The sequence below is a fragment of the Moschus berezovskii genome, chromosome 2, assembly GCF_049115385.1.
Source record: "Moschus berezovskii isolate FMDL1 chromosome 2, NW_MosBer_1.0, whole genome shotgun sequence".
In the NCBI taxonomy this organism is placed as follows: domain Eukaryota; kingdom Metazoa; phylum Chordata; class Mammalia; order Artiodactyla; family Moschidae; genus Moschus; species Moschus berezovskii.
This window is the reverse complement of record NC_142461.1, coordinates 13,770,600-13,796,868: the sequence shown is the minus strand read 5'-3', so window position 1 is coordinate 13,796,868 and position 26,269 is coordinate 13,770,600. Positions and strand designations below refer to the sequence as shown.

The 26,269-nt window shown below is 38.1% G+C and overlaps 1 protein-coding gene across 15 annotated transcripts in view; it reads left to right on the top strand.

Moving 5' to 3' along the window:
• The window catches only part of PUM1 (pumilio RNA binding family member 1), a 124,871-nt gene that overhangs the window by 34,104 nt on the left and 64,498 nt on the right, over positions 1 to 26,269 (top strand). For 8 of the 15 annotated variants that reach the window (XM_088844432.1, XM_088844429.1, XM_088844427.1 and 5 more), the window contains exons 3-5: positions 1,736 to 1,804; positions 19,709 to 19,817; positions 20,785 to 20,963. In XM_088844432.1, the coding sequence (XP_088700558.1) occupies positions 1,736 to 1,804; positions 19,709 to 19,817; positions 20,785 to 20,963 (357 nt within the window). The remainder of the gene's footprint in view (positions 1 to 1,735; positions 1,805 to 19,708; positions 19,818 to 20,784; positions 20,964 to 26,269) is intronic. The other 7 variants (XM_055398906.2, XM_055398905.2, XM_055398904.2 and 4 more) reach the window with 2 other exon arrangements.

Sequence of the window (26,269 nt, the reverse complement as noted above, 5' to 3'; positions counted from 1 at the left end):
GGAAGCCCTTTTTTCATTTTTGTAGCCAGTCCTTCTTTTTTCTTGGGAAATGTAAATAGAATTCCAATTTAATTCCAATGTTGGAATTAAAACTATTTGTAGGTTTTGGGTTTTCGGGAAACTCCTAGCATCTAGTTAAAAGCATGTTTATAGATTCCATAGGAAGAGCTCCTAATAGACTAGAACTTTATATGTGTTTAAATTACATGCTTTGTAAATGTTAATTTGTCCTGAAGGTTCAAATTGATTTTATTTATTGTTTGTAGAGTTTCTAGCAAAGATGCTGTCCTCATCTCCCCTCCTTATTTTTACCACCTGAAGTTTAGGAGTTTATTCAATGTGCTTACCTGAATAGTGTAAATGGCTTGTGCTGTGACCCTAGCTTCTGTTTCAAGGCCCTTTGAAACTGTTTATTACAGTAACAAGTCTTATCTCTATGTCTCTTTGTTCTTATATGGCTTAAATTGAGTGTATTTTGAATTTTATAAATTTATGTTTTTGACAAGCATCCCAAAGCTGTTACATCTTAGTGACACAGTGTATCATTTGTAGCATTGGGTCTTGAAAATGTATAATTCAGAACAATGTGACTGTATTTTTATGTGCTGTCACCTCGGTAGAATTAGGATTATAGGGTGGTATACAGGCAGCATGCTGATAAAATTCTTAAATTGATCCCTCCAGCTGTATTCCAGTTCACGTTCCATACTCTACCCTCTCCCTCCCTGGCTTTAGTTTGGCTCTTTGCATTCACCCAGTGCTAGACGTTGTACACATACATTTGGAGGTAGTGATGATTAGATGACGGGGTTTGGGAATGTTCCACTTCAGGCAGTCAGCCATCTTTCTTAGGTAGGCTGGAAAGCCTTCCGTTTTAATAAACGAGGGATGTACTCTAGCCTTAGCAAAGGTGGCTTCTTGCTTATAATTGAGAGGCCCAGTAGACTATTGGACAAGAAAGGGTTTTTGAATTATGACTGTTTTGTGTAATCTAATCCACACTTCATTCTTGCTCTTAAATATTACTAACGACTGAAGTGACTTAGCAGCAGCAGCAGCAATGACCTTGAAGATGAGTTAATTGAAGTCTAGAAAGATTGTTATGATGTGGGTAGTATATTTAATTAGGTAAAGTTTGAAGGGATTCTTGTGATACTTGCTGTTTTTTTCCTCCTGGTTTTGAGATTCTAGGCGCTTCCAGAGATCTTCCAATTTGGAGAAATGTCGAGGGCTCTCAGTTATGTAGTTTGTAGTGCTTTTCGCTGATGTTTGTGAAAGACATACTAGCTTGGATCAAAAGAGTCCCCTAATTTGTGCCTAACTGTTCACAGTTGTGAACAAGCACTGTGGTCTTTGAGCCAGTAGCAAGGTTTAGGGCATAATCATCTGCATACATTATTGCCCTTCAACATGTTGATGTTTACTTACTAAGTTAAAACATATGAACAGTAGCTATCATAATTCTCGTGTGATGCAGTTTCCTTTTTCTTTTTCTGGATTCTGTGTTTTTCATGTTTGAAAGCAAAAGGGATTGGGAGGGGAGAAAGTGCAGGGGTCATTGCTGAACCTGATGGTTAAAGGTAAGTGAATGTTTAATCTTAGTCACTTGATTATTGTTATTTTCCTTGTCAATTTGTGAAAGTAAACATCGAAAAGCTTTTCAGTTGTATTTAATGTGTATGTAAAATTCAAGGTGCTAACGTGAAACTTTTCCCTCCTCTATTCTAAACATTAGGTACGTTCTATGGATGAACTGAATCATGATTTTCAAGCACTTGCTCTGGAGGGAAGAGCGATGGGAGAGGTAAGTAAATTGGTGTGTCAGAAATGTGGGTCTGTTTTTAAGGGAAGGTTGGAGCTGTCTCTCATCAAATGTGTCCGAATCTAGTCTCCAGAAGTATGTGCTTGCTTTTCCTTGTTGCCATCCTCATGATAGGAGTGGGATATTGCAGAATTTTGCCAAAACAGTCTCATTATAAGGAGAATGTTAACTTTAGCCTAATATGTTAAAAATAAAACCAAAATATAAGCACAAATTAATAGTCAGTTGGAAATTGAGGTGTTAAAATTTTACAAAATAACTTAGCTTTATATGCATCAAATGTCCTTACCTTTGCTTCATTTTTCAGTCATTAGGTTCTTTTGCAGCGAAAGAGATTTTAGATTGGCTGCTAGTCAGTGTGTTGATAACCTATTTTTAGAGGATGTTGCAGCTTTTGAGGATGTTGTTTGCAGTTCCACTGTGAAGAAGGAATAGAGTATTTTGGTAAATAATTCCAGAAGATTGAGGCCTGAGCTGGTCACCCATTACATAGATAGAATTTAGAAAAAAGGATTTTGGTTTGTTTGTAATGTTTAAAATTTGCAGAAAATAATATTTACTATCATCTGTTATATTGATAGTGAAGATTGCCATAATTCTAAAAGAGGTATATAGATCAAGGACAGCTGATTTCTGGTGCTTCTATATGTTGACAGTAAGTGTTCTGGTGATAGGCAAAACATACAGTTTGCATTAATTGCTGAAGATGTCAAGGTTCACAAACTAGACATTTGGTTGTGATTCTTTTTTTCTGGAGAGTAGCCTTAGGTTTTTTTTTCCTGTTTTATTTTTTGTATATCTAATATTTAAAAGCTCCCATGTCTATTTTAATGCTTTAAAGGAGGGAAAATAGGCATATGCTGGATTCTCTTTTATACCATTCACTAAATACATTTGTTCTTAATGATTTAGCCAGTATTCTTTGATCCAGGCACTGTGCTAGGTTCTGAGGACTCAGAATTAAGATAATTTTCTTTCCTGATTTATAACAAATATTTATTGACTACCGTTGTGACTGAGCATTAGTTAAAGTCTTGGTGCTTTGATCCTAAGATTCTTGCTATCTTGGTTATAAGATTTTGTTTCTAACTTTTCCGAGTCATCTTGTGGTCAAAGTCCTATCATCTTGGCTTTGTGGGTTTGTAGCCTGTTTTTGTTTTTCCTGTAGAGTTTGCAGATCTGATTGGTAGGTGTTCTTAACGTTTTCCGGTGCTTGCCTAATATTCTTGAAACAGTACACATTAATAAACCCTGTTTGGTTATTAAGTAAAAGATTTTCTCACTGTATTTCTGGAGCAGAATTTGAACAGAAAGTTAACAAATGTATCTGATACTAAGTATAGGTAGGGAAACAGCATTTCTCTGCTTCCCCATTCCTGTGATGGTAACCTGGTTTACTCTACCAAAAATCTTAATCCCAGTCTTAAAATTAATTACACAAAATAAAAATAATACCCTGTTACTGTTTTGTAAGCAGCACTTCAAAATCTGTAAAGACTTAGCTCTAATCAAAGAACAATGAACAAAAAATGAATTTTATTTAAATTAACAACAAAAATATTTTTAAAAAATCATTTTTTTTTTCTTCCCAAAATGTCCCTTCCTCCGAAGGTCTCCAGACTGCACCCTCCTTACTTTTGTTAGAAATGTCATTTTTTGATGTTTGTATGTAATTCCTCAGACCTCTATGTAGGCATATGTAAATAACTAAAGAAAATCTACATTCCAACAGTAATGCAGTGTCACTCTTCTTTCTTCTTCCCTTGTTATTAACAAAGTAGTAATAACTAGTATTTGTTGACCACCTATTAGGCAGATGGTAAGAGGTTTGCGTGCATTATCTCATCAATAACTCAGGACTGTTCTTTTATTCAGATAAAGAAAAAGGCCGAGAGAGATGAATTAAATTGCTCAGGGTCATAAATCTAGAAAGTGATGGAGCTGGGACTCTGATCTGGCTACCTCTCCAAAGCAGGAGAGTGAATAAAGCCAGTACTTAGAATTGATGGCAAAAATATCATTTTAGTAAGCTTTATAACAATAGGTATTCGGGGGAGGATTTTTAAAAATGCTTAATATACTTCCCTCCCAAAATATGGATACTTAACTGAAGTTAGTTTTTGAAAGCATAACCCAGTGTCCAGGCACAAAGGGAACAAACTAAGTATGGAGTGAAGTTTTTGAATTCGAGGAACTCTGTTTAGCTAGTTGAGCATGGAATGAATATACATGATGATGGCAAGTATGCACTGTTTTTCTTTGTATGGTTCGTGTTCTGAGAAGCTTAGTGATCAGTACTGGCAAGACTAGTTTGTGATTACTTGAATATGGAGGAGGATTAGGACTTGAGAAATGTCCTGTAGATTAGTTTGGATTCATATAGGGGTAGGTTGGGAGAATGTTTTTGTAGAGATAAAAGGGAGATGGACGCAGAAGAGAAAGGAAGAAAATAAGTTTTTGTAATAAAAAAGTTTCTAATTAGTTTAATGTCATTGAATTTCCTTCTCTTTAAAGAATAAAGCTTCTCTGGGAGGGAATGTGTGTAAATGTAGTCTTTACCCACATAAACACTAAAATTTCAAGTAAATTGCATAAGCCAAGCACAGTATTTTTTGCTACAGTTATTTTATTTGTATGTGTATGTGTCTGTGTGCTTGTGTGAGAGTCCTCCTTAGGGCAAATAATACCTCTGTTCAAGAATGTTTGAATCTTTGGAATTCAGAGAATTGGCTTCTTTCAAAGTAATTGATTTCTGGTAAAGTTAGCGCTGCCTGGCTCTTGTTATTTTTTTTTCCCCTCGTCAAAGCCAGTGTTCGATAGACTCCTAGAGTCACTTTGCTGCTTTTAGAGTGTTTCTTAGAAATCTTGCTCAGAAGTGACTATTTAAAACTTCACCTTCACACCTTGCTGGTTGTCTGAAATACATGTTCATAGCTGAAGGACGCAGTACAAAATGCTTTACTTGCCTCCTATTCTAAAATGTACACATAAAAAGGAAGGTAAGAAAATCTGTTAGGCTTAGGGCTACAAATTATATGCAGATATTTCATCTACTATCCTTGCTAGCAGCCCCTTTCATTCAACTTTAAGTTCAGTTCTGAAAAGTTTAAAGGCATAGATTATTTCTGGTAGATGAGTATTCAAGAGTGTATCTTTGTAGTACTGAGGAAGGCTCATTGCCCTGATGTTTCTGGACTCTGTTTCTACCATGGTTATTTGGCTTATGATCTTGCATGACTTATTTACTCTACATATAGGAGGGCAGCATTATTACCCTTTATGTCCTGGAAGGGATGGATTTGCAGAGGTTAGCGGTTCTCATTTGAAAGTACTTCGAGTCTTTGACAGAAAAGACACTTTATTCTGAGTAACTGGTTTTCTCCCTTTTAAAAACCAAGGAACTTTTTTCTTTTTAAGTTTCCTTAATGTTTTACATATAGTTTACTTGACAGTGTTCAGGGACATTAATAGTAGTGATTATTTCTGGAATAAATGGAATATATTTAGATATGTAGCCCTTCATCTTTGTTTTAGAAAACTGAAGCATAGAAAAACTTACCCTTGGTAATAGACAAGTTTGTAAACAAGAGGAATGAAATCTGGAAAGTGCTTCTGTATGTGGAGTAATAATGAATCCTACCATGTTCCCTGGAAGTAGAATAAGGTGAGATATACTTAAAACATAAGTGTAGGTTCTCATTAGGCATTACGTAGGAATTCTGCCCGTAAATGTGAGAAAGCAGAATGGCTTGTAGAGTAAGGAGTTTGACAATGATTTGAAGTGCTCTTAACCCAAAGAAAGGTATAGCTTTGTGAGATGGCAGCTCACCGGACAAAAAGAACCCTTATATCACTGCTTCTGGCCTTGCCTCAGACCCTCATATTCTTGGGACTTTGCTTTTTTTCCTGTGTGTAACACACAGATGCTGGACTAGATAGTTTCCCAGGTTTCCCAGATAGTTTCTTAAGATCCTTGAAGTTTGTCCTGATTTCTGTCTTTGAAAAGACAGAACATAGGAATAGTTTTGCTTTTTCTAGGATATGCCAGAGGGTATCTTAAAGATGTGTTTAGACTGTGATGTAGTGATTCTGTAGCTTTTCATTGGGGTCTCTGACTCATTCACCATAAGATACTGAAAGTGTTTGTCCATCAGGGCTCATAGGGTGGTAATTCGGGAATTGGGACAGGTAGGAGCCTAATGTGGACACCAGGTCCACATCTTTCATCATGGCATGACAGCTCACAGAACTGGAGGCTTTGGGGTAGCTAAAAGTACTTTTATGATCCACAGCCCTAGAGGGGCTAACCTCACACTGTAAATTCTTTGCAGGTAGAGTCCCATAAAAGTAACTCAGTTGACTCTAAACTGAATTGAATTTTGGAAAGGAATATGTTGTCTGCTAGGAAATGGCAACCCACTCCAGTATTCTTGCCTGGAGAATCCCAGGGATGGCGGAGCCTGCTGGGCTGCCGTCTATGGGGTCGCAAAGAGTCGGGCATGACTGATGTGACTTAGCAGCAGCAGCGGCAGCAGCAAGATCATGCATCCTTTTTTGCAGGAGGGAAAAATAAATAGAGCCTGTGGTGCCTTAATATAAAAATATCAACCCAGCAATGTAACACACCTTTCCCCCACAAAACGCAACTTTTGAGTATGCAGAGGAATGGTAAAAGGTTCCTAGTTCTGTTCACTTTGTATTAATACCATTTGATTGTTGGGCATTTTTGACATCTTGTTATTAAAATGAAATGGTTACTTTAGAGAAAACATAGCCAGGCAGGCCAAGTGACCTGGAGGAAGTTAATAACTATCTTGTATTCTGTTAATGATTGTGTTAGAGGAGAAGTGACTTTTATATGAGTCTTGTTTTGGAAGTTTCTGGGATCTCTTAATAGTTTTGGGATGAGGATTGGGCATTTTGAGAAAGAAGATTAAGAAGGTGTCTTCTAACCCTGTGAATGTGGGTGCATGTGACATTTGAAACCTTGTGCCCAGTTCTGTCCTGTGACTTTGAGACCTGTGTGGTCATTCCAGTATCTTCCTTCTGTCCTGCACTGGGGAGAATGGGCAGACCATGGATGGAGGAGCCTGACAGGCTGCAGTCCGTGGGGTCGCTAAGGGTTGGACACGACTGAGCGACTTCACTTTCACTTTTCACTTTCACACATTGAAGAAGGAAATGGCAATGCACTCCAGTGTTCTTGCCTGGAGAATCCCAGGGATGGGGGAGCCTGGTGGGCTTCCGTCTATGGAGTCGCACAGAGTCGGACATGACTGGAGTGACTTAGCAGCAGCAGCACATATACCATTTTCCAGGTACTTTATTAAATCACTTCATACACATTAACAGTTTTCACAGTGGTCCTGCAATATGATGACGTCTGGACAAACCTGGATTACAGAGGTTAACATGATCACGGGCCAACTGTTTAAACCTGGCTTCTATTACTGTAGATCCTGAGCTTTCCTACTGTTATTTTGCATGTCCAGAGCCTACCCAGTACTCATAAATCCAGCTTCACTTATCAGCTCTTCTATGAAAGGTTTCTTGCTTTCACCAACCAGAAGCTACAGAGGAAATTCAAGTAGCAAATTATTTGTTTATATTGTTTCTATGGCCCTGATTTATTATATATATGTGATTTGTGTAAATATTTTCTATTTCCTTGCACATAAGTTTGTTGAGGGCAGAGGCTTCAGCTAGTACGCACTTAGCTAACAGTGGCTGCCTAATATTGTGTTGAATGAATTGTTTACCAGTAAATTTTTTTTTTCTAAGTATGAATTCCTCTTTATTTTCCCTTTTACTTCAGAAGTTCCCCCAGGGAACCTCAAGAGACCTCAGTTCAATTCAGTAAATATTGATTGTGTTCTGTATTCATATTACTTTCTCATCCTCAGGGGTGTGGGGTTCTGTAGAGGGGAAGGATTAGGAACAGGTAAAACTGAAAAGTATTAATCTGTTCTGCAAATCTTTATAGTTTCAAACTATTCAATAATTATTTTACCAGAGTACATAAGATGAATAGCATATCAGCAATGCTGTTATTATCCAAGTTGAATCATATATAAAAGACATTTATTATAAAGGATCTTTTGTTTAATGTAGCTGTAAGCGCATTCTCTGGGCCATCTGCTGGGGCATGGAAATACCCTCATTACATATACAACCAGACGTAATGGTGTTTAAAACATTGGAATTGCTCTTGTTATATTTCTTGTTCAGTCTTCTATTAAACTATGTTGTGTGTAATTCTTTCTTGTTTACTTCTGTTTTGCTGATGAGGACCCAGAAGACGAAGATTAATTCATTGTCACTTAATTGATTAATGCATTCTGAAATCCTCATTTTAGCAAAATGTATAAAAGAAATAGTTTATTTTCTGTGTTACGTGCACATCTATGACATTTTCCATTCTTGGAACATATAAAAGAGGGAACTTGTCCATAACTGGCATACTGAGACACTTCTCTTGTCAATTTAATAGTTAAAATTAGCCCGAGGATGACTGGCTGTGTGGGTCATATCTTAGTTGTGGGTCCCAAACTGAGTGTTTGGTCCCATCTTGAGGAAGAGGACTCTATCCTGTTTTAATTGAGCTGTTTGCTTCCTGCTTGTGGAATATGAGGTCATGAAGCAAACTAGATGTTTTCATGGTTTTATTCATGCACATTACAGATTTCCTAAGTGACCTGGAAGCTTGTCTTTTGCACACTCAGCTCCCAGGTACTATTGCAAGTAATCATTTATATAATTATTTAAAATCTAGACCTAGTATAACTTTAATATGATTATGTTGTAGATCAAACCATGTAATTTATACTTAGATAAAAACAAATGACTTTATTTATAGATAACTTAAAGGTGGCCAGGATAATAACATTGTCTTTTGTTTCCTTACATGCTTTTCCTTATATTGTGCAGAAAAACCTGGTTCAGTTCAGTTCAGTCGCTCAGTTGTGTCTGACTCTTTGCGACCCCATGGACTGCAGCACACCATGCTTCCCTGTCCAGCACCAGTTCCTGGAGCTTGCTCAAACTCATGTCCATCGAGTCAGTGATGCCATCCAACCATCTTGTCCTCTGTCGTCCCCTTCTCCTGCCCTCAATCTTTCCCAGCCTCAGGGTCTTTTCCAGTGAGTCAGTTTTTCGCATCAGGTGGCCAAAGTATTGGAGCTTCAGCTTCAGCATCAGTCCTTCCAATGAATATTCAGGACGGATTTCCTTTAAGATTGACTTAGGTTTGATCTCCTTGCTGTCCAAGGGACTCCCAAGAGTATTCTCTCACACCACAGTTCAAAAGCATCAGTTTTTTGGCACTCAGTTTTCTTTATGGTCCAACTCTTAACATCCATACATGGCTATGGAAAAACCATAGCTTTGACTAGATGGACCTTTGTCAGCAAAGTAATGTTTCTGTTTTTTAATATGCTCTCTAGGTTTGTCATAGCTTTTCTTTCAAGGAGCCAAGCGTCTTTTAATTTCATGGCTGCAGTCACCATCTGCAGTGATTTTAGAGCCCAGGAAAATAAACTCTCACTGTTTCCATTGTTTCCCCCTTTATTTGCCATCAAGTGATGGGAACAGATTCCATGATCTTAATTTTTTGAATGTTGAGTCTTAAACCAGCTTTTTCACTCTCCTCTTTCAATTTCATCAAAAGGCTCTTTAGTTCCTCTTTGCTTTCTTCCATAAGGGTAGTGTAGCCTGCATATCTAAGGTTATTGATATTTCTCCCGGCAATCTTGATTCCAGCTTGGGCTTCATCCAGCCCAGCATTTCTCATGATGTGCTCTACATCTAAGTTAAATAAGCAGGGTGACAGTATACAGCCTTGACGTACTCCTTTCCCAATTTGGAACCAGTCCGTTGTTCCATGTCTGGTTCTAACTGTTGCTTCTTGACCTGCATAAAGATTTCTCAGGAGGCAGGTCAGACCACCTGATATTCCCATCTCTTTCAGAATCTTCCAGAGTTTGCTGTGATCCACACAGTCAAAGGCTCTGTCATAGTCAATAAAGCAGAAGTAGATGTTTTTCTGGAACTCTCTTGCTTTTTCTGTGATCCAGTGGATGTTGGCAATTTGATCTCTGGTTCCTCTGCCTTTTCTAAATCCAGCTTGAACATCTGGAAGTTTTTTGTTCACCTTGGGCATTTCTTCATTTTCTGAACATAATTTGCTGTTCATGAAGTTAATCAGAGAAAAGAATTTTCTTTTGGCTCTATTCCAGTAACTTGAAGTGGGATGGTATAAAGAAAACTTTATTTTCAGTGGCTTCAGGAAGGAATGTGCAGTGGAGAAAGAATTAGTGTGGAACTTGCCCCAAGTTAATTTACCACAAAATATTGTGGAGCTTGAGGTACTAACAGTATCTCTGATTTTTTTTTTAAAGGGCATACTTTATGAGAGCAGCCAATGTCTTTTGTGTGATTAGTTTCAAGGATAAAGTTGTTAACAGTGGTTGTATTTTTTGTGTGGTAAAGAACATTGGGAAAACTTTGTGCTTCGTTGAAGACAGTGTATTTATTTATTTATTTTTGACCCAGCTGTGCGGTGTTCCTTGAGTCTTAACCCCTGGACTGCCAGGGAAATCCCCAGAGTACATTTTTAAGTTAACAATTGTCCTCAATTGAAGAACCGTTTGCAATTCAGTCTATTTTGTGGTGGTCCTAAAATTTCAAAGCTACCAAATTCTTATTATCTTTAGTTGATTGCTGTTTTTGCTCTTATTGTTCCCCAGCAACTCACAGTGAATCCTCAGGACAGCCTTAAAACTTTACACTTTGGAGTTGTAGATTTAAACTTGTGACACCATTTTCTTACATAGTTGGATCCTGTTGTCTTCTGGTCTTTGCACTCGGCTAACTGTGGAATAGGTTTCTGATTAAGACAACTTCAGTGGTGGACTGGCTAATTTATGTATACTTAGTGACTTCATTCTTGATCATCATCATGGGATATGAATCTTCCGTTTTGAAATTAAGTAATTTAAAATGCTTTGAAAGTGGAGCGAGGCATTTAAGCAGCAGTTTGTATTACCTTCCCTGCTCCCATTTCCATAAATCCCTTCTTTTACAAACATTTTATGGCTAGATTACTGACGTCACCTTTTTGCTTGGCGTCCCAGCATCTGTTTGCTTTCCCGCACTCCATTTAATCAAAGGATGTTAAGTTAATCTTTTAAAGTGAATTTTTATGATTTGAGTCTCTGTTGCTGCCTGTTGGATTAGAACCCAGCTCCTCAGTGCTCCACTAAGCCTCACTGGCAGCTAGACTAGTTGTTCTTTTGTCACCCTCTCCTTACTGCTCCTCTAGTTGGCAGCCAGGTTTCTTTTTTATTGGTGGGCACCAGGTCTGAGAAGCCTGGCATGCTGTGATTCTTGGGGTCGCACAGAGTCAGACACAGCTTAGCTGCTGAACAACAGCAGCCTGCCCCACTTGCTTTCATTTCTACCTTTGCTCTTATGGAAAGTCCTTTCCGCTTTCTACTCCTCCCTCCTTTAAGGGTACTGTTCTTTCTTCATCTCTGTAGGTTGTGAAGTTTAACAGTCTGAATCACCTAGTTAGTGTGCTTACTTTGAAATGCTTTGTAACTGTATCACTTTGATTCCTGGTAGGTTTGTAATCTTTCATTCAAGGCAAAGACTTTTTGTTATTTATTTATTTTACTATTTTTGTTACTTCCAATAGTGGCTTCTTTGGGTTGTGCATTTCCATGTAAGTTCAAGTAATAGTTTACTTTTTGAAATCTTTTATTTTTTTCAGCAGTCAGAAAAGCAGTACTGGTTTTCCAGATACGAGAGAGAAGTTCAAATTACCACTTATTGGCCAGGCCTTAGTGATTTGTGTAACTTCATCATTAGTTATGGAAGTGTTATTAAAGGACATTAGATACAGCTATTAGCAGTGCTTATTATAAGTGTTTAATAACCCTGGAAAATATTTAAAAAAAAATCTGTTAATTTTATATACTGCAGTTATAATTATGCAAAAAATTAAACTTTTTTTTCTTAAAAGGAATATATTAGGTTTTAACCAAAAGATGTTTAGTTGTGAGACCATTACTATGGAAATTTGTTTTCGCTAGTAGTCATCTTGCCATATAGGCTAAAAATTTTAAGTAGTAATTGCTAGATGTCAGATTATGATGCTGCCTAGTAGTGAAATGTGAGAAAAAGTTATGGTAAATATTGATTTTCAACAATTTTTTATGACTTGAATAAAAGGAAACTGCAAAAATGTTTATAAACATTTAAAAAAATCTTGGCATAGAAGTATTGAATAACTGATGCAGGACACTTCCTTAATTAGTAGATATATAAGTGAGAAGTGAGAATTTAGAGGATCATATTCCTTAAACTTGAAAGCAAAACCACCATATTCTTTGGTTTTTTAAACTAAAGATTAAACCTGTGATTAAACCATTGAACATTTTCAACATTCCTTATTTAAGCTACAGTTTTCAAAGTGGACTGGAAGTTACTATCTGCTTGCTTAAAAATATTTGAAGCATGCGGTGTGAGCTCTCTTAAAATTCCCACTAACTTTGGTCACTTTGAAATTATGTTGTAGCGAAATGTATCTGCAAAGAGAAAATGCCTTATTTGTAGTGAATTCTGTACCACTATCTCAGTTTTTATTAAAAATCAGTTCTATATCATAATAAAATTGTATATTAATAACAAGTCATCCATGATCCCACTACATCAACAAATACCTATTTCAGCTTTTATTTTTCTTTCCAATCTTGATCCAAAAGGGAGAGGTCCATGAAGAGAAGCAATCTTTACATGTACGATTTTGTATTTTGCTTTTAAAATTTAATGTTATTTTATAAATACTATATATAGTCATGATAACTATTTTGGCTGAGTGTATATTGTTGCATACAGCTGTACCTTATTGAACATTTAGTTGCTCCCAGCTTTTTTTCTCTTATACTTTGAATGTGAAGCTTCCCCCCGCTTTGAATTATTTAATGTTGATAAACTCAGGAATGAATATGACTTCTTTTTAACTTAGCTTTAAACTTTTTTATTATTTTTAAAAAAAAGTGTAGTTGATTTACAGTGTTGTGTTAATTTCTGCTGAACAGCAAACTGATTCAGTTGCACATGTACCCATGTTCTTTTTTGTGTTCTTTTCCGTTATGGTTTATCACAGGATGTTGAACATAGTTCCCTGTGCTATACAGCAGGACCTTGTTGTTTATCCATCCTCTGTATGTGATAGTTTGCAGTTGCTGATCCCAAACTCCCAGCCCTTTACTTTCCCACCTTCACCTCAGTTTTTGGCAACCACACATCTGTTCTCCATATCAGTAAGTCTGTTTGTTTGATAGATATGTGGAATCTGAACATATAAATGATAACATATATGGTATTTATCTTTCTTTTTCTGACTTCATTTAGTATGATTATCTCTAGGCCCATCCATGTTGCTGCAGGTAGTTTACTCTTTTCATTGAATGTATATATCACATCTTCTTTATGGACATTTAGGTTGTTTCCATGTCTTGGCTATTGTAGATAGTGGTGCCTATGAACATAGGGGTGCACGTATCTTTTTGGATTATGCCCCGTTTTGTTTAGATATATGCCCAGGAGTGGAATTGCTGGGTCATATGGCAACTCTAGTTTTTAAAGAAAGCTCCATACTGTTTTCCATAGTGGCTGCATCAATTTGTATTTCCACCAACAATGTAGGAGGTGAACATGACTCCTAATATACAATCCTTTCCAAAAGAATTGGCCTAACAGTGAATGGATCTAGGTACAAGGCTTTTTCTTTATGGCTTGTGAAAGATATTGATTTATTTTTTTATATGTAAGCTGTTTTGTGTTAAAACTTCAGTAATAAAGCTTTGTGTGTATAATACAAAGTATTATGAACTATCTCACTACATTTCCCAACAACCCTCTGTGGTATGGAGGGCCAGGAAGCCCCTTAGGGCATTAATATTTTTGAGAATGGTTTTCTGAAAATTACACAGTTATCACAGAGCTATTGGTTTACCAGTAGTACTTCTTTACTGTCATTAGTGCTGAGTGGTCCTTTCTCTGAGTTGATGTCAAATTTTTTTAATGTAATGAGGATATTTACCAAGAAATTAAAAGATTTTGGAGGGGGCTATATCTTAGCAGCTGGTTAATATCAGGTATTTGATTCCTGTATTGGCTACATTCCAGTGAAACTAAGCTTGTGTGGGAAGTTTGCATTGCCACATGAGATGATCAAACCTGGTCATGCCTTTGGGGCTGTAGCATCCTTGTACTCTTTAAGAAGCCAGATTTCTGCTTTGAGGAGAGATAGCTCTGTGTAGCTTGAGTGTGTAAGTAGTTACCTATTTTATTCCTCTTGAGTACAGCATACTTAATGAAGTTTCCATCTGTTCAGTTATTAGCGGTGGTATGGTCAAACACATCCAGTCCTTAATAATCAGCTTGCCTCTTAGTTTCTGCAAAGCTGTAATCATGGTTCTTCTTGCAGTGTTTTTGTTAGGGCTCTTAATTTTACAGGATTTACACTGAAGTGGGCTGGGTGATGTGCTCACATTTGTGAGTTGTATACACAGGAGCATCTCACTGGCTTTGCCATTAGTAGTGTGAAGTCTATTGGTTACTGTTTTGTTATTAAATAATATTAACAGCTAACTCTTTGACTGGTTACTCTTGAGTTTTGTGTTATTACATGCTATAATATTCAATGTTGTAACAGTTCATTTTAAATCAGTGAGAAAACTGAGACCTAGATGAATAAATTCAACACAGTTGGAACATGAAGTCATTTTTGTTTGTCTGGTTTTAAAAATGATTTCAGAGTAGTTATGTGTGCTTTACCCACTATATTACTTCTTAAAATAAGCCTGGAGGTTTTTGATGTTCTTAGCCTTTTAGAACACTTTTGTTTAAAGACCTGTTGGTGGTAGGGGTTAATGTGATGGTTGATTGTGCAAGTGTGGCTTTGTGTATTGACTTTTTTTTTAAAAAAAGCGTTTCCAAACAAAATTTATAGAGGCTTCCCAAGTGGCTGACATTGCTTATAAACCAGTGGTGCTTGGTTTCTACTTTTTTCTCGAGAAGCCTCATGGATAAGCTTACTGATTTCTTTACTGTCCTTAAGTCTTTTCTTTTACAAACCTGTAGTTCAAGCTGGGATTAAATAGTGTATGTGTTTTTCTTCTTAAGATTGAAGAACAGATACTATTGGAGGGGCAGTTAGGAATCCCACGTAATGGGACAGTACAAGGAAGAGTACAAGGTCTGTTGTATTGCTGTGTCAGATGGTAGGCTCTCCCAAGCCCTGGTTCTCAATTTGTATGTCTTAAAGGGGATGTACTAATTTAGAGCTGATTGGATTATAGAACTAACCTGTACTAACTAGAGATGAGTGTATGGAAACTAAAATGCTGTTTACTAATTTATAAAGAGAGATAGCAATTCTCAAGTGGATCAGCATGTTTGGCTGTAGGCGGAAACAAAGTTCTCTTAAGTTTGCTTGGTAAGCAGTCTGAGCTAGGGAACTTGGATGTTTTTAGTGGCTACTGTACCCACGCTGCTGTCTAGTCTGATGCAGTAATTGCTTTCATAAGGACAGACTTGTTTGTGCATCCTATTGGCTCTCCCTAAACTTGGATACTGGACAATACTGCCTTCTTCATCTGACTCCCTGGCTCTCCTTTTCTTTTGTTGGACCAATTCCTAATTCCCTTATCTTCCTTTAGAATTGTCAAATCTTTTAATCCTCTTATTGCTTAATCTTTCTTTAAATTGAATTTTGTAAACTTTTGCTGTGATCTGTTCTTTGTTCCTGTCAGAGAGCAGTCTTTATTTTCAAGTTCTTGATGGGGTAAACAGTAACCATCTTTTTCATTGACTAGTTGCATTTGAATGTTTGGTGATTGAATTTAGGTGTGGCTTACGTGAAGCTTTAATGGACATGAATTAAACTCAATGGATATAAATCTGAGCAAACTGGGAGGACAGCCTGGCATGCTTCAATCCATGAGGTCTCAAAGGATACAACTTAGTGGCTGAATGACTACGGCAGCAAGAAGTGAAGGTTTGCAGATTGGCGAACCTGGATGCTTTAGCCTGTGCTATGGATGATGTTAACCTTTAGAGGGCTTGAATCTTAATTTGAAATAATTGAATACTCATCATCACTTTGTTTTATATTCAGTAGATTACAGCTCCTTTTAGTATGATCAGGTTCAAACAGTGTCTTTGCTTTGGATTACTCCTGGTTTTGTGATTGCTACTAATTCTCAGTAAGCTTAACGTGTCTAAGTCCATTTAATTTTGCAGAATTTAAGAAAACAAGTATTTTTTTCTTTTTATTACAGAAGGGCTATAAGACAAAGTGAAACAGATGAAAATTTTTCAAAATTAAAAAATATTAGAAGTAGAACAAGACTTGCTTCTTGAAAACAAAATCTTAAAGATATTTTAAATGTAAGAAAACCCTTGTGTATATTCACAGCTATATTAGTTACCTATTGCTGCTTACCAAATTACCCCAAAATTTAGTGGCTCAAACAGGATCCCAGTTATGACTTTGCACGATTCTCCATTTCAGGGTCCCTGACAAACTGCAGTCAATATTTCAGCCCCAGCTTGGGCTACAGTCATCTCAAAGTCCCAATTGGGGAAGGAACTGCTTCCAAGCTCACTCACGTGATTGATATCAGGATTAAGTTCCTTGCAGGTTATTAGACTGAGGACCTCAGTTCCTAACAAATTGATGTCCAGTGACCTCTCTTGGTTCCTTGCCATATGTGTCTCTCTATTGGGCAGCTCACAACATAGCAGCTAGTTTTATTAAAGTCAGAAGGAGCAAGGGTGAGAATGGAACAGAAACAAAATGGAAGTCAGTATTTTAAGTCTTGAAAGCAACACTCCCGTCATTTTTGCTTTGTGTTGTTCCTTAGGAGCAAGTCACTAGGTTCAGCCCACAGTCAAAGGAAGAGGGGTAGTTACATGAGGGACTGATGACCTAGAGGCAGAGACTTTAGGAGAATTGACTGTTATCGCCTTCTGCTGCTGCTTTCTTTTTCTCTAACAGACTTTCCTTTTCATTCCCTGCCATCTTTATTAGTAATAGTTAATTGAGCTTCTTGGCTACTTTGCCAGATCATACGGGGTTTTAGTACTTTTGGGACTTCTCCTAGCACCTCTTCAGGATTTATATTTATAGATACTGTTCATGGTGGGAGACACCATTTCCTCTTAGTATCTGACTGGAGTCTTGAATTTTTTAATATGTACACATTGTGTGCATTGTACTACATCATTTTATATAAAGGACTTGAGAATTTCGGTATCCAAGGAGGCTCCTGGAACCAATCCTGCATGAATACCAAGGGGCAACTGTATCCCTTTGAGATTTGTTGCATCTATTACCACTTTGAAATACAGTCTCCACTTTTTAGTACCTTTCTGTATGTTTCTTGTATTATTGTTTCCTTTTGAGAGAAGTTGACCTGAAAATGGCACGTTTTATATGGACCTCCTTTTACTGGCTTTGCATGTTATAACAACCTGGCAAGCTGCAGTGAAAGATGGCAGGGTCTTAGAAGTCATTTTTGAAGCCTTGAGTTCAAAGGCTGCTGCTTTCAATAAGCAATTTGACAAATTATGGACAGACTATGTTTGCACATGGAAGCTGGTGCTTCAAGAAGCTTGAGTTTTGAGTAAAGATTTCCAAATTTGTGTCGAGAGGGATGAGCAGTATAATGAATGTATTTCATTACCTTTGCTCTCTTTCCAATATGTGAGACTGAAGTTAACTGACTGGTGAAGTGTCCCTTGTGCTGACATTCTTCTGGTGCACAGAGAAATTGATGCAATTTCTTGTTTGCTTGCACTCTGTACGGAATACAGGAGAAAGATCTACCAACAGGGACTATTTGTAGTCTTATGAGAGGGCATTTTTGAAATTAAGAGAAGAAAAAGAAGTTTAAAAACAAGAATTCTTGAGTTGTACATGAGTAGTGCACGTTAGTTTTCACTGTCCCTTCTGCGGTTTACAGCTGTTTTGCCTTGGTGTAATGCCACTGAATACATTTATTGAGAACCTCCTTTGTGGTGGACTTTGTGTTCGGCACACATCTGCAGTCTCTGTAACCATCACAGCATCCATTAGCACAAAGAGAATGAGGCCCAGGGCAGTCCTGCGTTCTGCCCGAGGGCACGTCAGAGTCGCTTAGTCTGGGGCTTCCTGACTCCGTTGCTTAGCTGGGGTCTGGGCTCTTGCTCCCACCTGTCCTCATTGTCCTTGTTTCTTTGAGAGAATGAACCCTAGAGGCACACTAGGAATTGACTGCTTAAAACTGCTCATCATCAAGTAAACCAGTGCATCTGTGCAGTTAAATGATGTCAGACCAAAATAGGTCTCTTTCTCATGACCTTGTTGGACCAGGAAACAATGTTAGGGCCTGAAAAATAAGTGGGAAACTGCTTTGGTTCAGGTAGTAACTCATGTCTATCATATAGTTTCATAGAACTCCAATAAATTGATGCTGAGAAACCCAGAAATTGGATCGGAAAGCTGAGATGTGTATTAGTGAGAGCAGAGTTGAGATGTTTCTCCTTATCATTGGGTTATAGGTTATAAATAGGAAAGGTAAACCTTAATTATCAAGGAGGAGAGCAAATGTTTTGTACTCTCTGCTTTTCTGTTCTCTTCCTCTGAGAAGTTCAACTCTTCAGGTGTGTTCTTTTATGCTCAAGAGCAGTGATGAAGTATTATCTCAAACTTCTGAGTTTCTTGTCTGACTAGTAGCTGAAGTGAAAACAGAATAAATAAGAGGGACGTTTTATTAGTGAGTAAAGCTGATGAAAAAAGGTTGGGGGCGGGAGGAGAAGGGGACGACGGAGAATGAGATGGCTGGATGGCATCACCGACTCTGTGGACATGAGTTTGAGTGTACTCCGGGAGTTGGTGATGGACAGGGAGGCCTGGCGTGCTGTGATTCATGGGGTCGCGGAGAGTCGGACACGACTGAGCGACTGAACTGAACTGAACTGAATGGAAATTTACTTTGTAGCTTGGGTCACTAATGCTTTGATCATGTGCAGAACTGTACTGTGTTTTGCTTGAAGGGTGGTTTGCATTTCTTTGGTTGAAGCTAATTTAAAGCTAGTGATGCCTGCATTTCTAAGAAGTATGAAATGTTTTGTGAAGTCACTTTAATGGCATTACTAAGTATTCTTAAGATTAACTGAGGTTAGGAGATTTTAATTTCCCTTCCAGTAATGGGGGAATAACTGATCTGTCTTTCCAAAATCTCGGAATAGGTTAATGTTGTGGTTAGGAAGTGGTTTTTTTTTTGTTGATTTTTGTTTTAATTTTTTCTTTGTGTTATTGAAAATGTTTTGCTTAAACAGAATCTCTGTATGAAGGAGGTAAATTTTGCCTCTAGTGTTCCATAGCTGGCGTCTGAGTTCATGCTCAAGCTTGAGTAACTTTGTAGGGTCAGTTAGTGTAAATGGAGGCAGAAGTAGCCTTTTCAATAGTTGTAGGTACTTTTCTTTTTCAGTAAGAATCTTGTTAGTGAGCAGTTAGCTGATAGGTCTAATGAGAGTCCCCTTCCCTCCCCCCTTAAAAACCTTGGCATAGATTAAGTGAATAATTCCAGATGTTTTAGCTGAGCCTCTATTGTGATGGGTTGATCTGTAGCCCTGCTTGCATTAGGCCTCTTTGTGACTTTTACCAAAGATAAAGTAGTGCTCTGAGGACAGTCTGCAGAGTCAGAACACTGTAATTAAAGACCTTCAGGGCACGTGAGCATCTTCAGTACCCTTGTCTAAAAGAAAGTGTTGACTGCTGTACTTTCATCCTTTATGAATTCTTTAAAAGCATCTATTATTTTTAATTTGCAGCAGCTCTTGCCAGGTAAAAAGTTTTGGGAAACAGATGAATCCAGCAAAGATGGACCAAAAGGAATATTCCTGGGTGATCAATGGCGAGACAGTGCCTGGGGAACATCAGGTAATCTAGATCTAGCATCTGTACTGTGATTTATGCCTGTCTTAGAGCTCCTTTCCTCAGCAATTGGCAAGTCATGAATTTTACATCAGTGACATAAGCATGTCAAGCAGTGTCCTGTCCTGTAGTATAATTGCCATGAAGGAGCTTATATGATGTAATTTATTAAAACATAATTAATGCAAAATCAAATCTTCAATATTTTTGCTGAAGTGCTAGCCACAGGGGAATGGTCTTAGTTGAAATGACTGTAATTTCAGCTACAACTTCTTGTTCTGTACTGCTGTCAGCATACTTGGAATTAGAAAATCCATGCCTGCCATTTGAAGTTCATGTTTCTTTCTCCTCCCATTGCCCCTGTGTACTGTGTATGGGGTGATCTATCTAAAAATGTGGTTGGGGCCAAATAAGTCACTGGGCATGGATCCATTTCTGACTGACTACCCCTGAAAAGAGACGGGAGAACTTGTAGAGGCAGCCACACTGACAGCAGAAAGAAATGACAGATGATGGGGAGGAAGGAGTCAGAACTTTCAAAAGCCGATGTGCTGTGTTACAGCGCAATGTAAGAATGGAACCTCAGATGACAGTGGTCATCAGAAAAGATCAGATTATGTTGTTATTTTAAAAAGGGCAGTAAAATCACATTTCTCTTTTAGTGACATTACCAATAAAATATATTAAAAAGGAATTCTGCTACTTAAAAGAGGTAAACATTAATTTGTCCACTTAGCTAGATAAACCAGTTATGTGAACTACTGTATTGCTGTCCTGGATATATGAAGGGTGTGTTCTGTTTCATTAGCTTATGTAGAATATTATACTTAGGGAAAACACAATAGGACATTTTGGCTCAATTTACCATGACAGGTTTCCTGATTCCCAGTCATTGGTTTATCCATGAGACATCGCTCGTAATTTGTTTGAGCCTCTGGCTGCACTGTATCATGCTTGTGTATCTTTTTTGTAGATCATTCAGTTTCCCAGCCAATCATGGTGCAGAGAAGACCTGGTCAGAGTTTCCATGTGAACAGTGAGGTCAATTCTGTACTGTCCCCACGGTCGGAGAGTGGGGGACTAGGCGTTAGCATGGTGGAGTATGTATTGAGCTCATCCCCGGGCGATTCCTGTCTAAGAAAAGGAGGATTTGTAAGTTGGCTTGAGGAACTTGTTCCTATCTCTCTCTCTCTTTCCCCTTCCCCCTAAAGAAAAACATGCCTGTTTAGTTTCCTTAGATATTCACAGCACTAATTGCAGAGTTTTTAAGAACACTTTTATTGCAATTAGATCTCAGCAAACACAGCAGGAGATATTACTAAACTTTTTAAAAATAGAGAAATGATGTTTTTTGGGACTCACTTATAGTAGTGTGAGGTAAGAATTGAAATCTAGGTCTCAGTTCATCGGTCCTCCAGAAAACACACAAAAAGAGAAGAAATTAACACAAAGCTGAAGGCGGATATCAATAGGGAATAGATCTGAGAGCAGTGATTTGTCAATACCTGAGGGTCCTTAAAGTGGATCAGATAACGTGGGTTCGTTCTTGTTTTTGCTAGCTGAGCTTTAATTATGGAATGACCATTGGCCCTTTTTGAATAACTTTTCTTCTTATACTCAGCAGAAGTTCTGTTAATTCTGTGTTGCAAATTTTTTCAGATTCATCACCATTGACTTCTCTGATGCTAAGTTCTAGCCAAAGTGGCATTTCTGTAGCCTCTTCCCTTTTTAAGTCTTAAGTAGTCTTCCTCAAGCATCTTCAATAGCCTTTCTAAAGACTAGTTCTTTCTTATACCATTGACTTTATAGATCTAAAAGTCTTAAGATGCATTTCTGTTTGACTCTTCCTCATTTTGTGTTATTTGACTGGTTTTATATTCCAAGTCATAGCTAGGAAGATCACAGAAGGCACCCTAACTCTATCTTCCTTATTTTTCTCTTGACTAAACATGTTTTGTACCTTTTCAAAGCACTGTCTCCCTGAAGTCTTTTTTGGGCTAATACTTCTGTTGGCAGTCATTTTAAGAGACCTTCTTTCCCTCAAATCATATTAATAATTTTACCTTTATAACTGTCTTACATTTTATTATCTTAATAGCATTTATTGTTAGTATTTTTATCATTAAACATCTGTTGCTAGGTATCCGAGGCTTAGTTCTATTTTCCCAGTTCTGCTTGAAACTAATTTAGTGCAGCTTTCTCAAGGGTCAAATTCAGTTCTTTAACACGATCAGTTCAGTTCAGTTCAGTCGCTCAGTCGTGTCCGACTCTGCGACCCCATGAATCATAGCACGCCAGGCTTCCCTGTCCATCACCAACTCCCGGAGTTCACTCAAACTCATGTCCACAGAGTCGGTGATGCCATCCAGCCATCTCATTCTCTGTCATCCCCTTCTCCTCCCGCCTTCAACCTTTCCCAGCATCAGAGTCTTTTCCAGTGAGTCAACTCGTCGCGTGAGGTGGCCAAAGTATTGGAGTTTCAGCTTTAGCATCAGTCCTTCCAATGAACACCCAGGATTGATCTCCTTTAGAATGGACTGGTTGGATCTCCTTGCAGTACAAGGGACTCTCAAGAGTCTTCTCCAACACCACAGTTCAAAAGCATCAATTCTTTAACATGTTAGTGGACACTAAATGAACGATTGTTGACTTGGTCATCAGGAAAATAACAGGTGGCATCCAAGGTAACCAGAATCCACCTGGAGTTAACTTTATTCTACTCATGTCAAAGGTAATGCTTTAGTGGACATTGACATTTGACATGTGGCTGGAGCTTTTGATTCTACCAAAAAAAAAAAAAGAGTGGGGCAGGGGAAGTGAAATGAGCTTATTTAAGAGGCTGGTTTGGGTTTCTCCCAGCTCTACACCTAGAAGTTTGGTTTGAGGAATTAAGCCAGAACAGGATCATTCATTTTTATAAAAACATTTAGGAAGAGCAAGGTACCAAACTGGGGCTTTTGTCTTGATTCTTGCATACTAGCTGTTCCAAAGTTGACCTGATTAACTTCTGGGTCTTTTGACCCTGCAGAGACATAGGTTCAGTGGCTCATAGGTCAGATTGGAAAATACTGCTTGTATTTGAACCTTCCCAAGAGGCTTTTTGGGAAGAACAAGATCTACCCTTTGGATGTGAGGAATGGGATCAGGTAAAATGATCATTTGCATGTTGTCTCATGGGAAGAAGGTTGTTACTTCTCTTCTTTCAACTTATCCCCAGCTCACCTCTTTTTTTTTACCTCTCACACTTTGCTCATCTTGAGTGCACTTTGCTTAGAGGAAGTGCTGCCTTCTAACTTCTGCCTATGTTGTGGTTTAGTCGGTATGTTGTATCTGACTCTTCTTCAACCCATGGACTGTAGCCCGCCAGGCTTCTCTGTCCATGGGATTTTCCAGGCAAGAATATTGGCATGGGTTGCCATTTCCTTCTCCAGGGGGTCTTTCTGACCCAGGGATTGAACCCACATCTCCTGCAGGTCTCTTGCATTGACAGGTGGGTTCTTTACCACTGAGCCATCAGGGAAGCACAACTTCTGCCTATAACTTTTTAGTTATTTACTGTAGGAGAAAAGTCACAGCTAAGTCATTACTGTGGTGAACTGGATTCTTGCCATGAGTTCGTGTGTGGCCAGCTTCTACGTCTTGGGCATTAGCCACCAGACATGTGCCTGGGTTACTGTGAAGTTTGTGAAAGTGAAAGTCACTCAGTTGTCTTCAACTCTTTGCAACCCCATGGACTATACAGTGCATGGAATTCTCCAGGCAAGAATGCTGGAGTGGGTAGCTTTTCCCTTCTCAACCCAGGGATTGAACCCAGGTCTCCCGCATTGCAGGTGGATTCTTTACCAACTGAGCCACAAGGGAAGCCCAAGAATACTGGAGTGGGTATCCACTATCCGGTGGAAGCCTATCCCTTCTCCAGCAGATCTTCCTGACCCAGGAGTCAAACCGGGTCTCCTGCATTGCAGGTGGATTCTTTACCAGCTGAGCTATGAGGGAAGCCGTGAGGTTTGTAGGAAGCAGAAAAATAATTAGAAGTAGGAGAAAGATAAAACACTGTGGTTGATTTATTTATTTATTTTTATTTTTTTCCTTTTTAAACAATTATTTCATTACTTAATCTGTGATGAAGCTGTGTCTTTTGTATTCCGTATCTTTATTTGATTTTGTAAAGGTGGCTTCTATCCTTACTTGTCTTGAGAGATTGGTGATTTCTAGCTCTTTTGTAGTATTGTTACCAGGGGAAGTTAAGACCTCAGGATAGAGGTCAGAAAATTGAATTTTCTAAAAAGCATCAGCTTTACTGAGTTTCTGAAGTTTGCATAAAGATAAATGAAAATTCTCCAAATCTGTATTCCAGTTTCTCAGAAGGAAGGTTGTGTGTAATGAAATGTTATCCTGTATTTTGACTGGAGTTGCACCTAAATGGTGATACAGGAAGACTGACCAGTGGCGTCAGTCCATCACTTTGGCATCAGTCCATTACTTTGGCGTCAGTCCAGTCTTACGGTGGATGGAGAACTGGGATCAGTGACCTGCTTTATCAGCTATTTGGTTGTTTCCTGCTGATCTTGTGCTTCTCTTGGTTTTGCTGTCTGTTGGTTAAGGTGACATTTGACCACAGCTCTGGTCATGGAAACCTGAATCACTTTTTGGTTGTCATGGTATGCATACGTCTGGAAAGAGATGAGCCTTTTTTAATTTTTAATAAAAAAAATCTATTTTGTCTTTTAGAGTGCTGAGTTCAGACACCAGGGAAGACAGAATATCTGCTTCCAGTCGGTAGTTGTTCTAAAGAGTAGTCATTGGTGGTTTACGGATTAGAGCATTCAGATGTTTTTCTTTTTAGGTGGTCATACAGCATTTCTTTTGGTTATCCTCAGAGGAGCTCCAGTTTAAACCCCCAAGAGCTAAAAACATCATCCCTAATGGCATAATGAATGTACACCTCAAATCAAGTCCTAAGGGATTATTCTCAGATAACTGACAACAGATAAGCCAGACTCTGATGAACTGTTCAGTTAAAGGGGTTTAGAACTAAAGTAATTACATTGGTTTTCCATTTTCAGTAAAGTTGTTTTATGGTTAAAGCTTGAATGAAGGTATTTAACCCTGTTTAGCATTCCTGAGCCTTTCTTAAGTTCATTTCAAATGTAAAAATGGACTCAGTCATTTTGGCTTTTGTGGTAAGAGTGCTTGCAGGCTGATGATAAGAATCTGACAGCAGTGTTTTGTTCTCAGCACCCACTGGAAATTTTGGAATCAGAAACTTCAGGGTAGCAGTTTTTAGAATAATGGGAAAATTCAGAATATCAGTTAAGTCAGAGTCAGGTTTTTAAATTTGATTTATTTGCTTTATTCCTGGGTAAAGACATCCCCTTACCCACCTGCTCAAACACCCCAAAATAAAGCATGGTTTTGGATGGTTATAAAGTCATATGTATTTATTATGTTTTTAGGCCATTGGGTGAAAAGATTTTTAGGAAAAAAACATTGGGAAGACCTTTCTGCTTGTTTGTAGAGACTGGCTGCTTTCTGACCTGGAGGTTACATGCACACTCATAGCAATTCACTTAGGTCACAAAACATGATAACTTGCTTTTCTAGTTTCTAGTGCATTTGTTTCAGGCAGTCAGTGTTGTTTCAGTAGATTTTGTTTAAAAACTTCATGTAATTTAATGCAGGGACATGAGTCTTAACTGGACCTTGATTTCTTCATTTGCAGAAAGTCTAATTCGTATGGCTATGTAGTATATAATATATGAAAATACTTTGTAAGTATTATAAAATCTTCGGCCATGTAGTCCTTGGGCCAGTAGCATTACCGGCATCTGGGAGCTTATTGGAACTGACAACTCTCAGATTCGACTCCAGACTATTGAATCAAAGTCTGCAGTTTGATATGACCCACAGATGATTTATATACAATTAAAGTATCATAAATACTGATAATATAGTTTTATTGGAAGATTTCAATTCAGAAACTTTTATCTCAGGATGGAGCCCCTTCAGACTTGAGCTTCCCTTGAACAAGAAATCTTTGTGCTCTGCTTTGCAATGTCAAACTTTTAGACACTGACTAAATAAAAAGTTAAAAAAAAGCCATGCAACTTTCAGAGAACCTTTTATGGTTTTCATCTCTTTTTCCTGCTGGATTTGGTGGTAGTACAACAGAGAGGAACACTTTTCTTATTTTTTTTTACACACCAGGAATTTGGGTGATCAATATACACAGAGCATGGTATATTCCATGCTCCACTGTTTTTAACGTGCATACCTCCCAACTTCTGTTCATTTTGAAATTGGATATGTTTTAATTGCCAGTGCTTCCTTTTTAGCAGCACATAAGATGATGGTATGTCTTATAAATTGTTGGTGCCTCAGTTTCGATGAAATGTAATAATAGGTGGTGGAGCTTCTCTGGTGGCTCAACGTTAAAGAATCTGCCTGTCAACACAGGA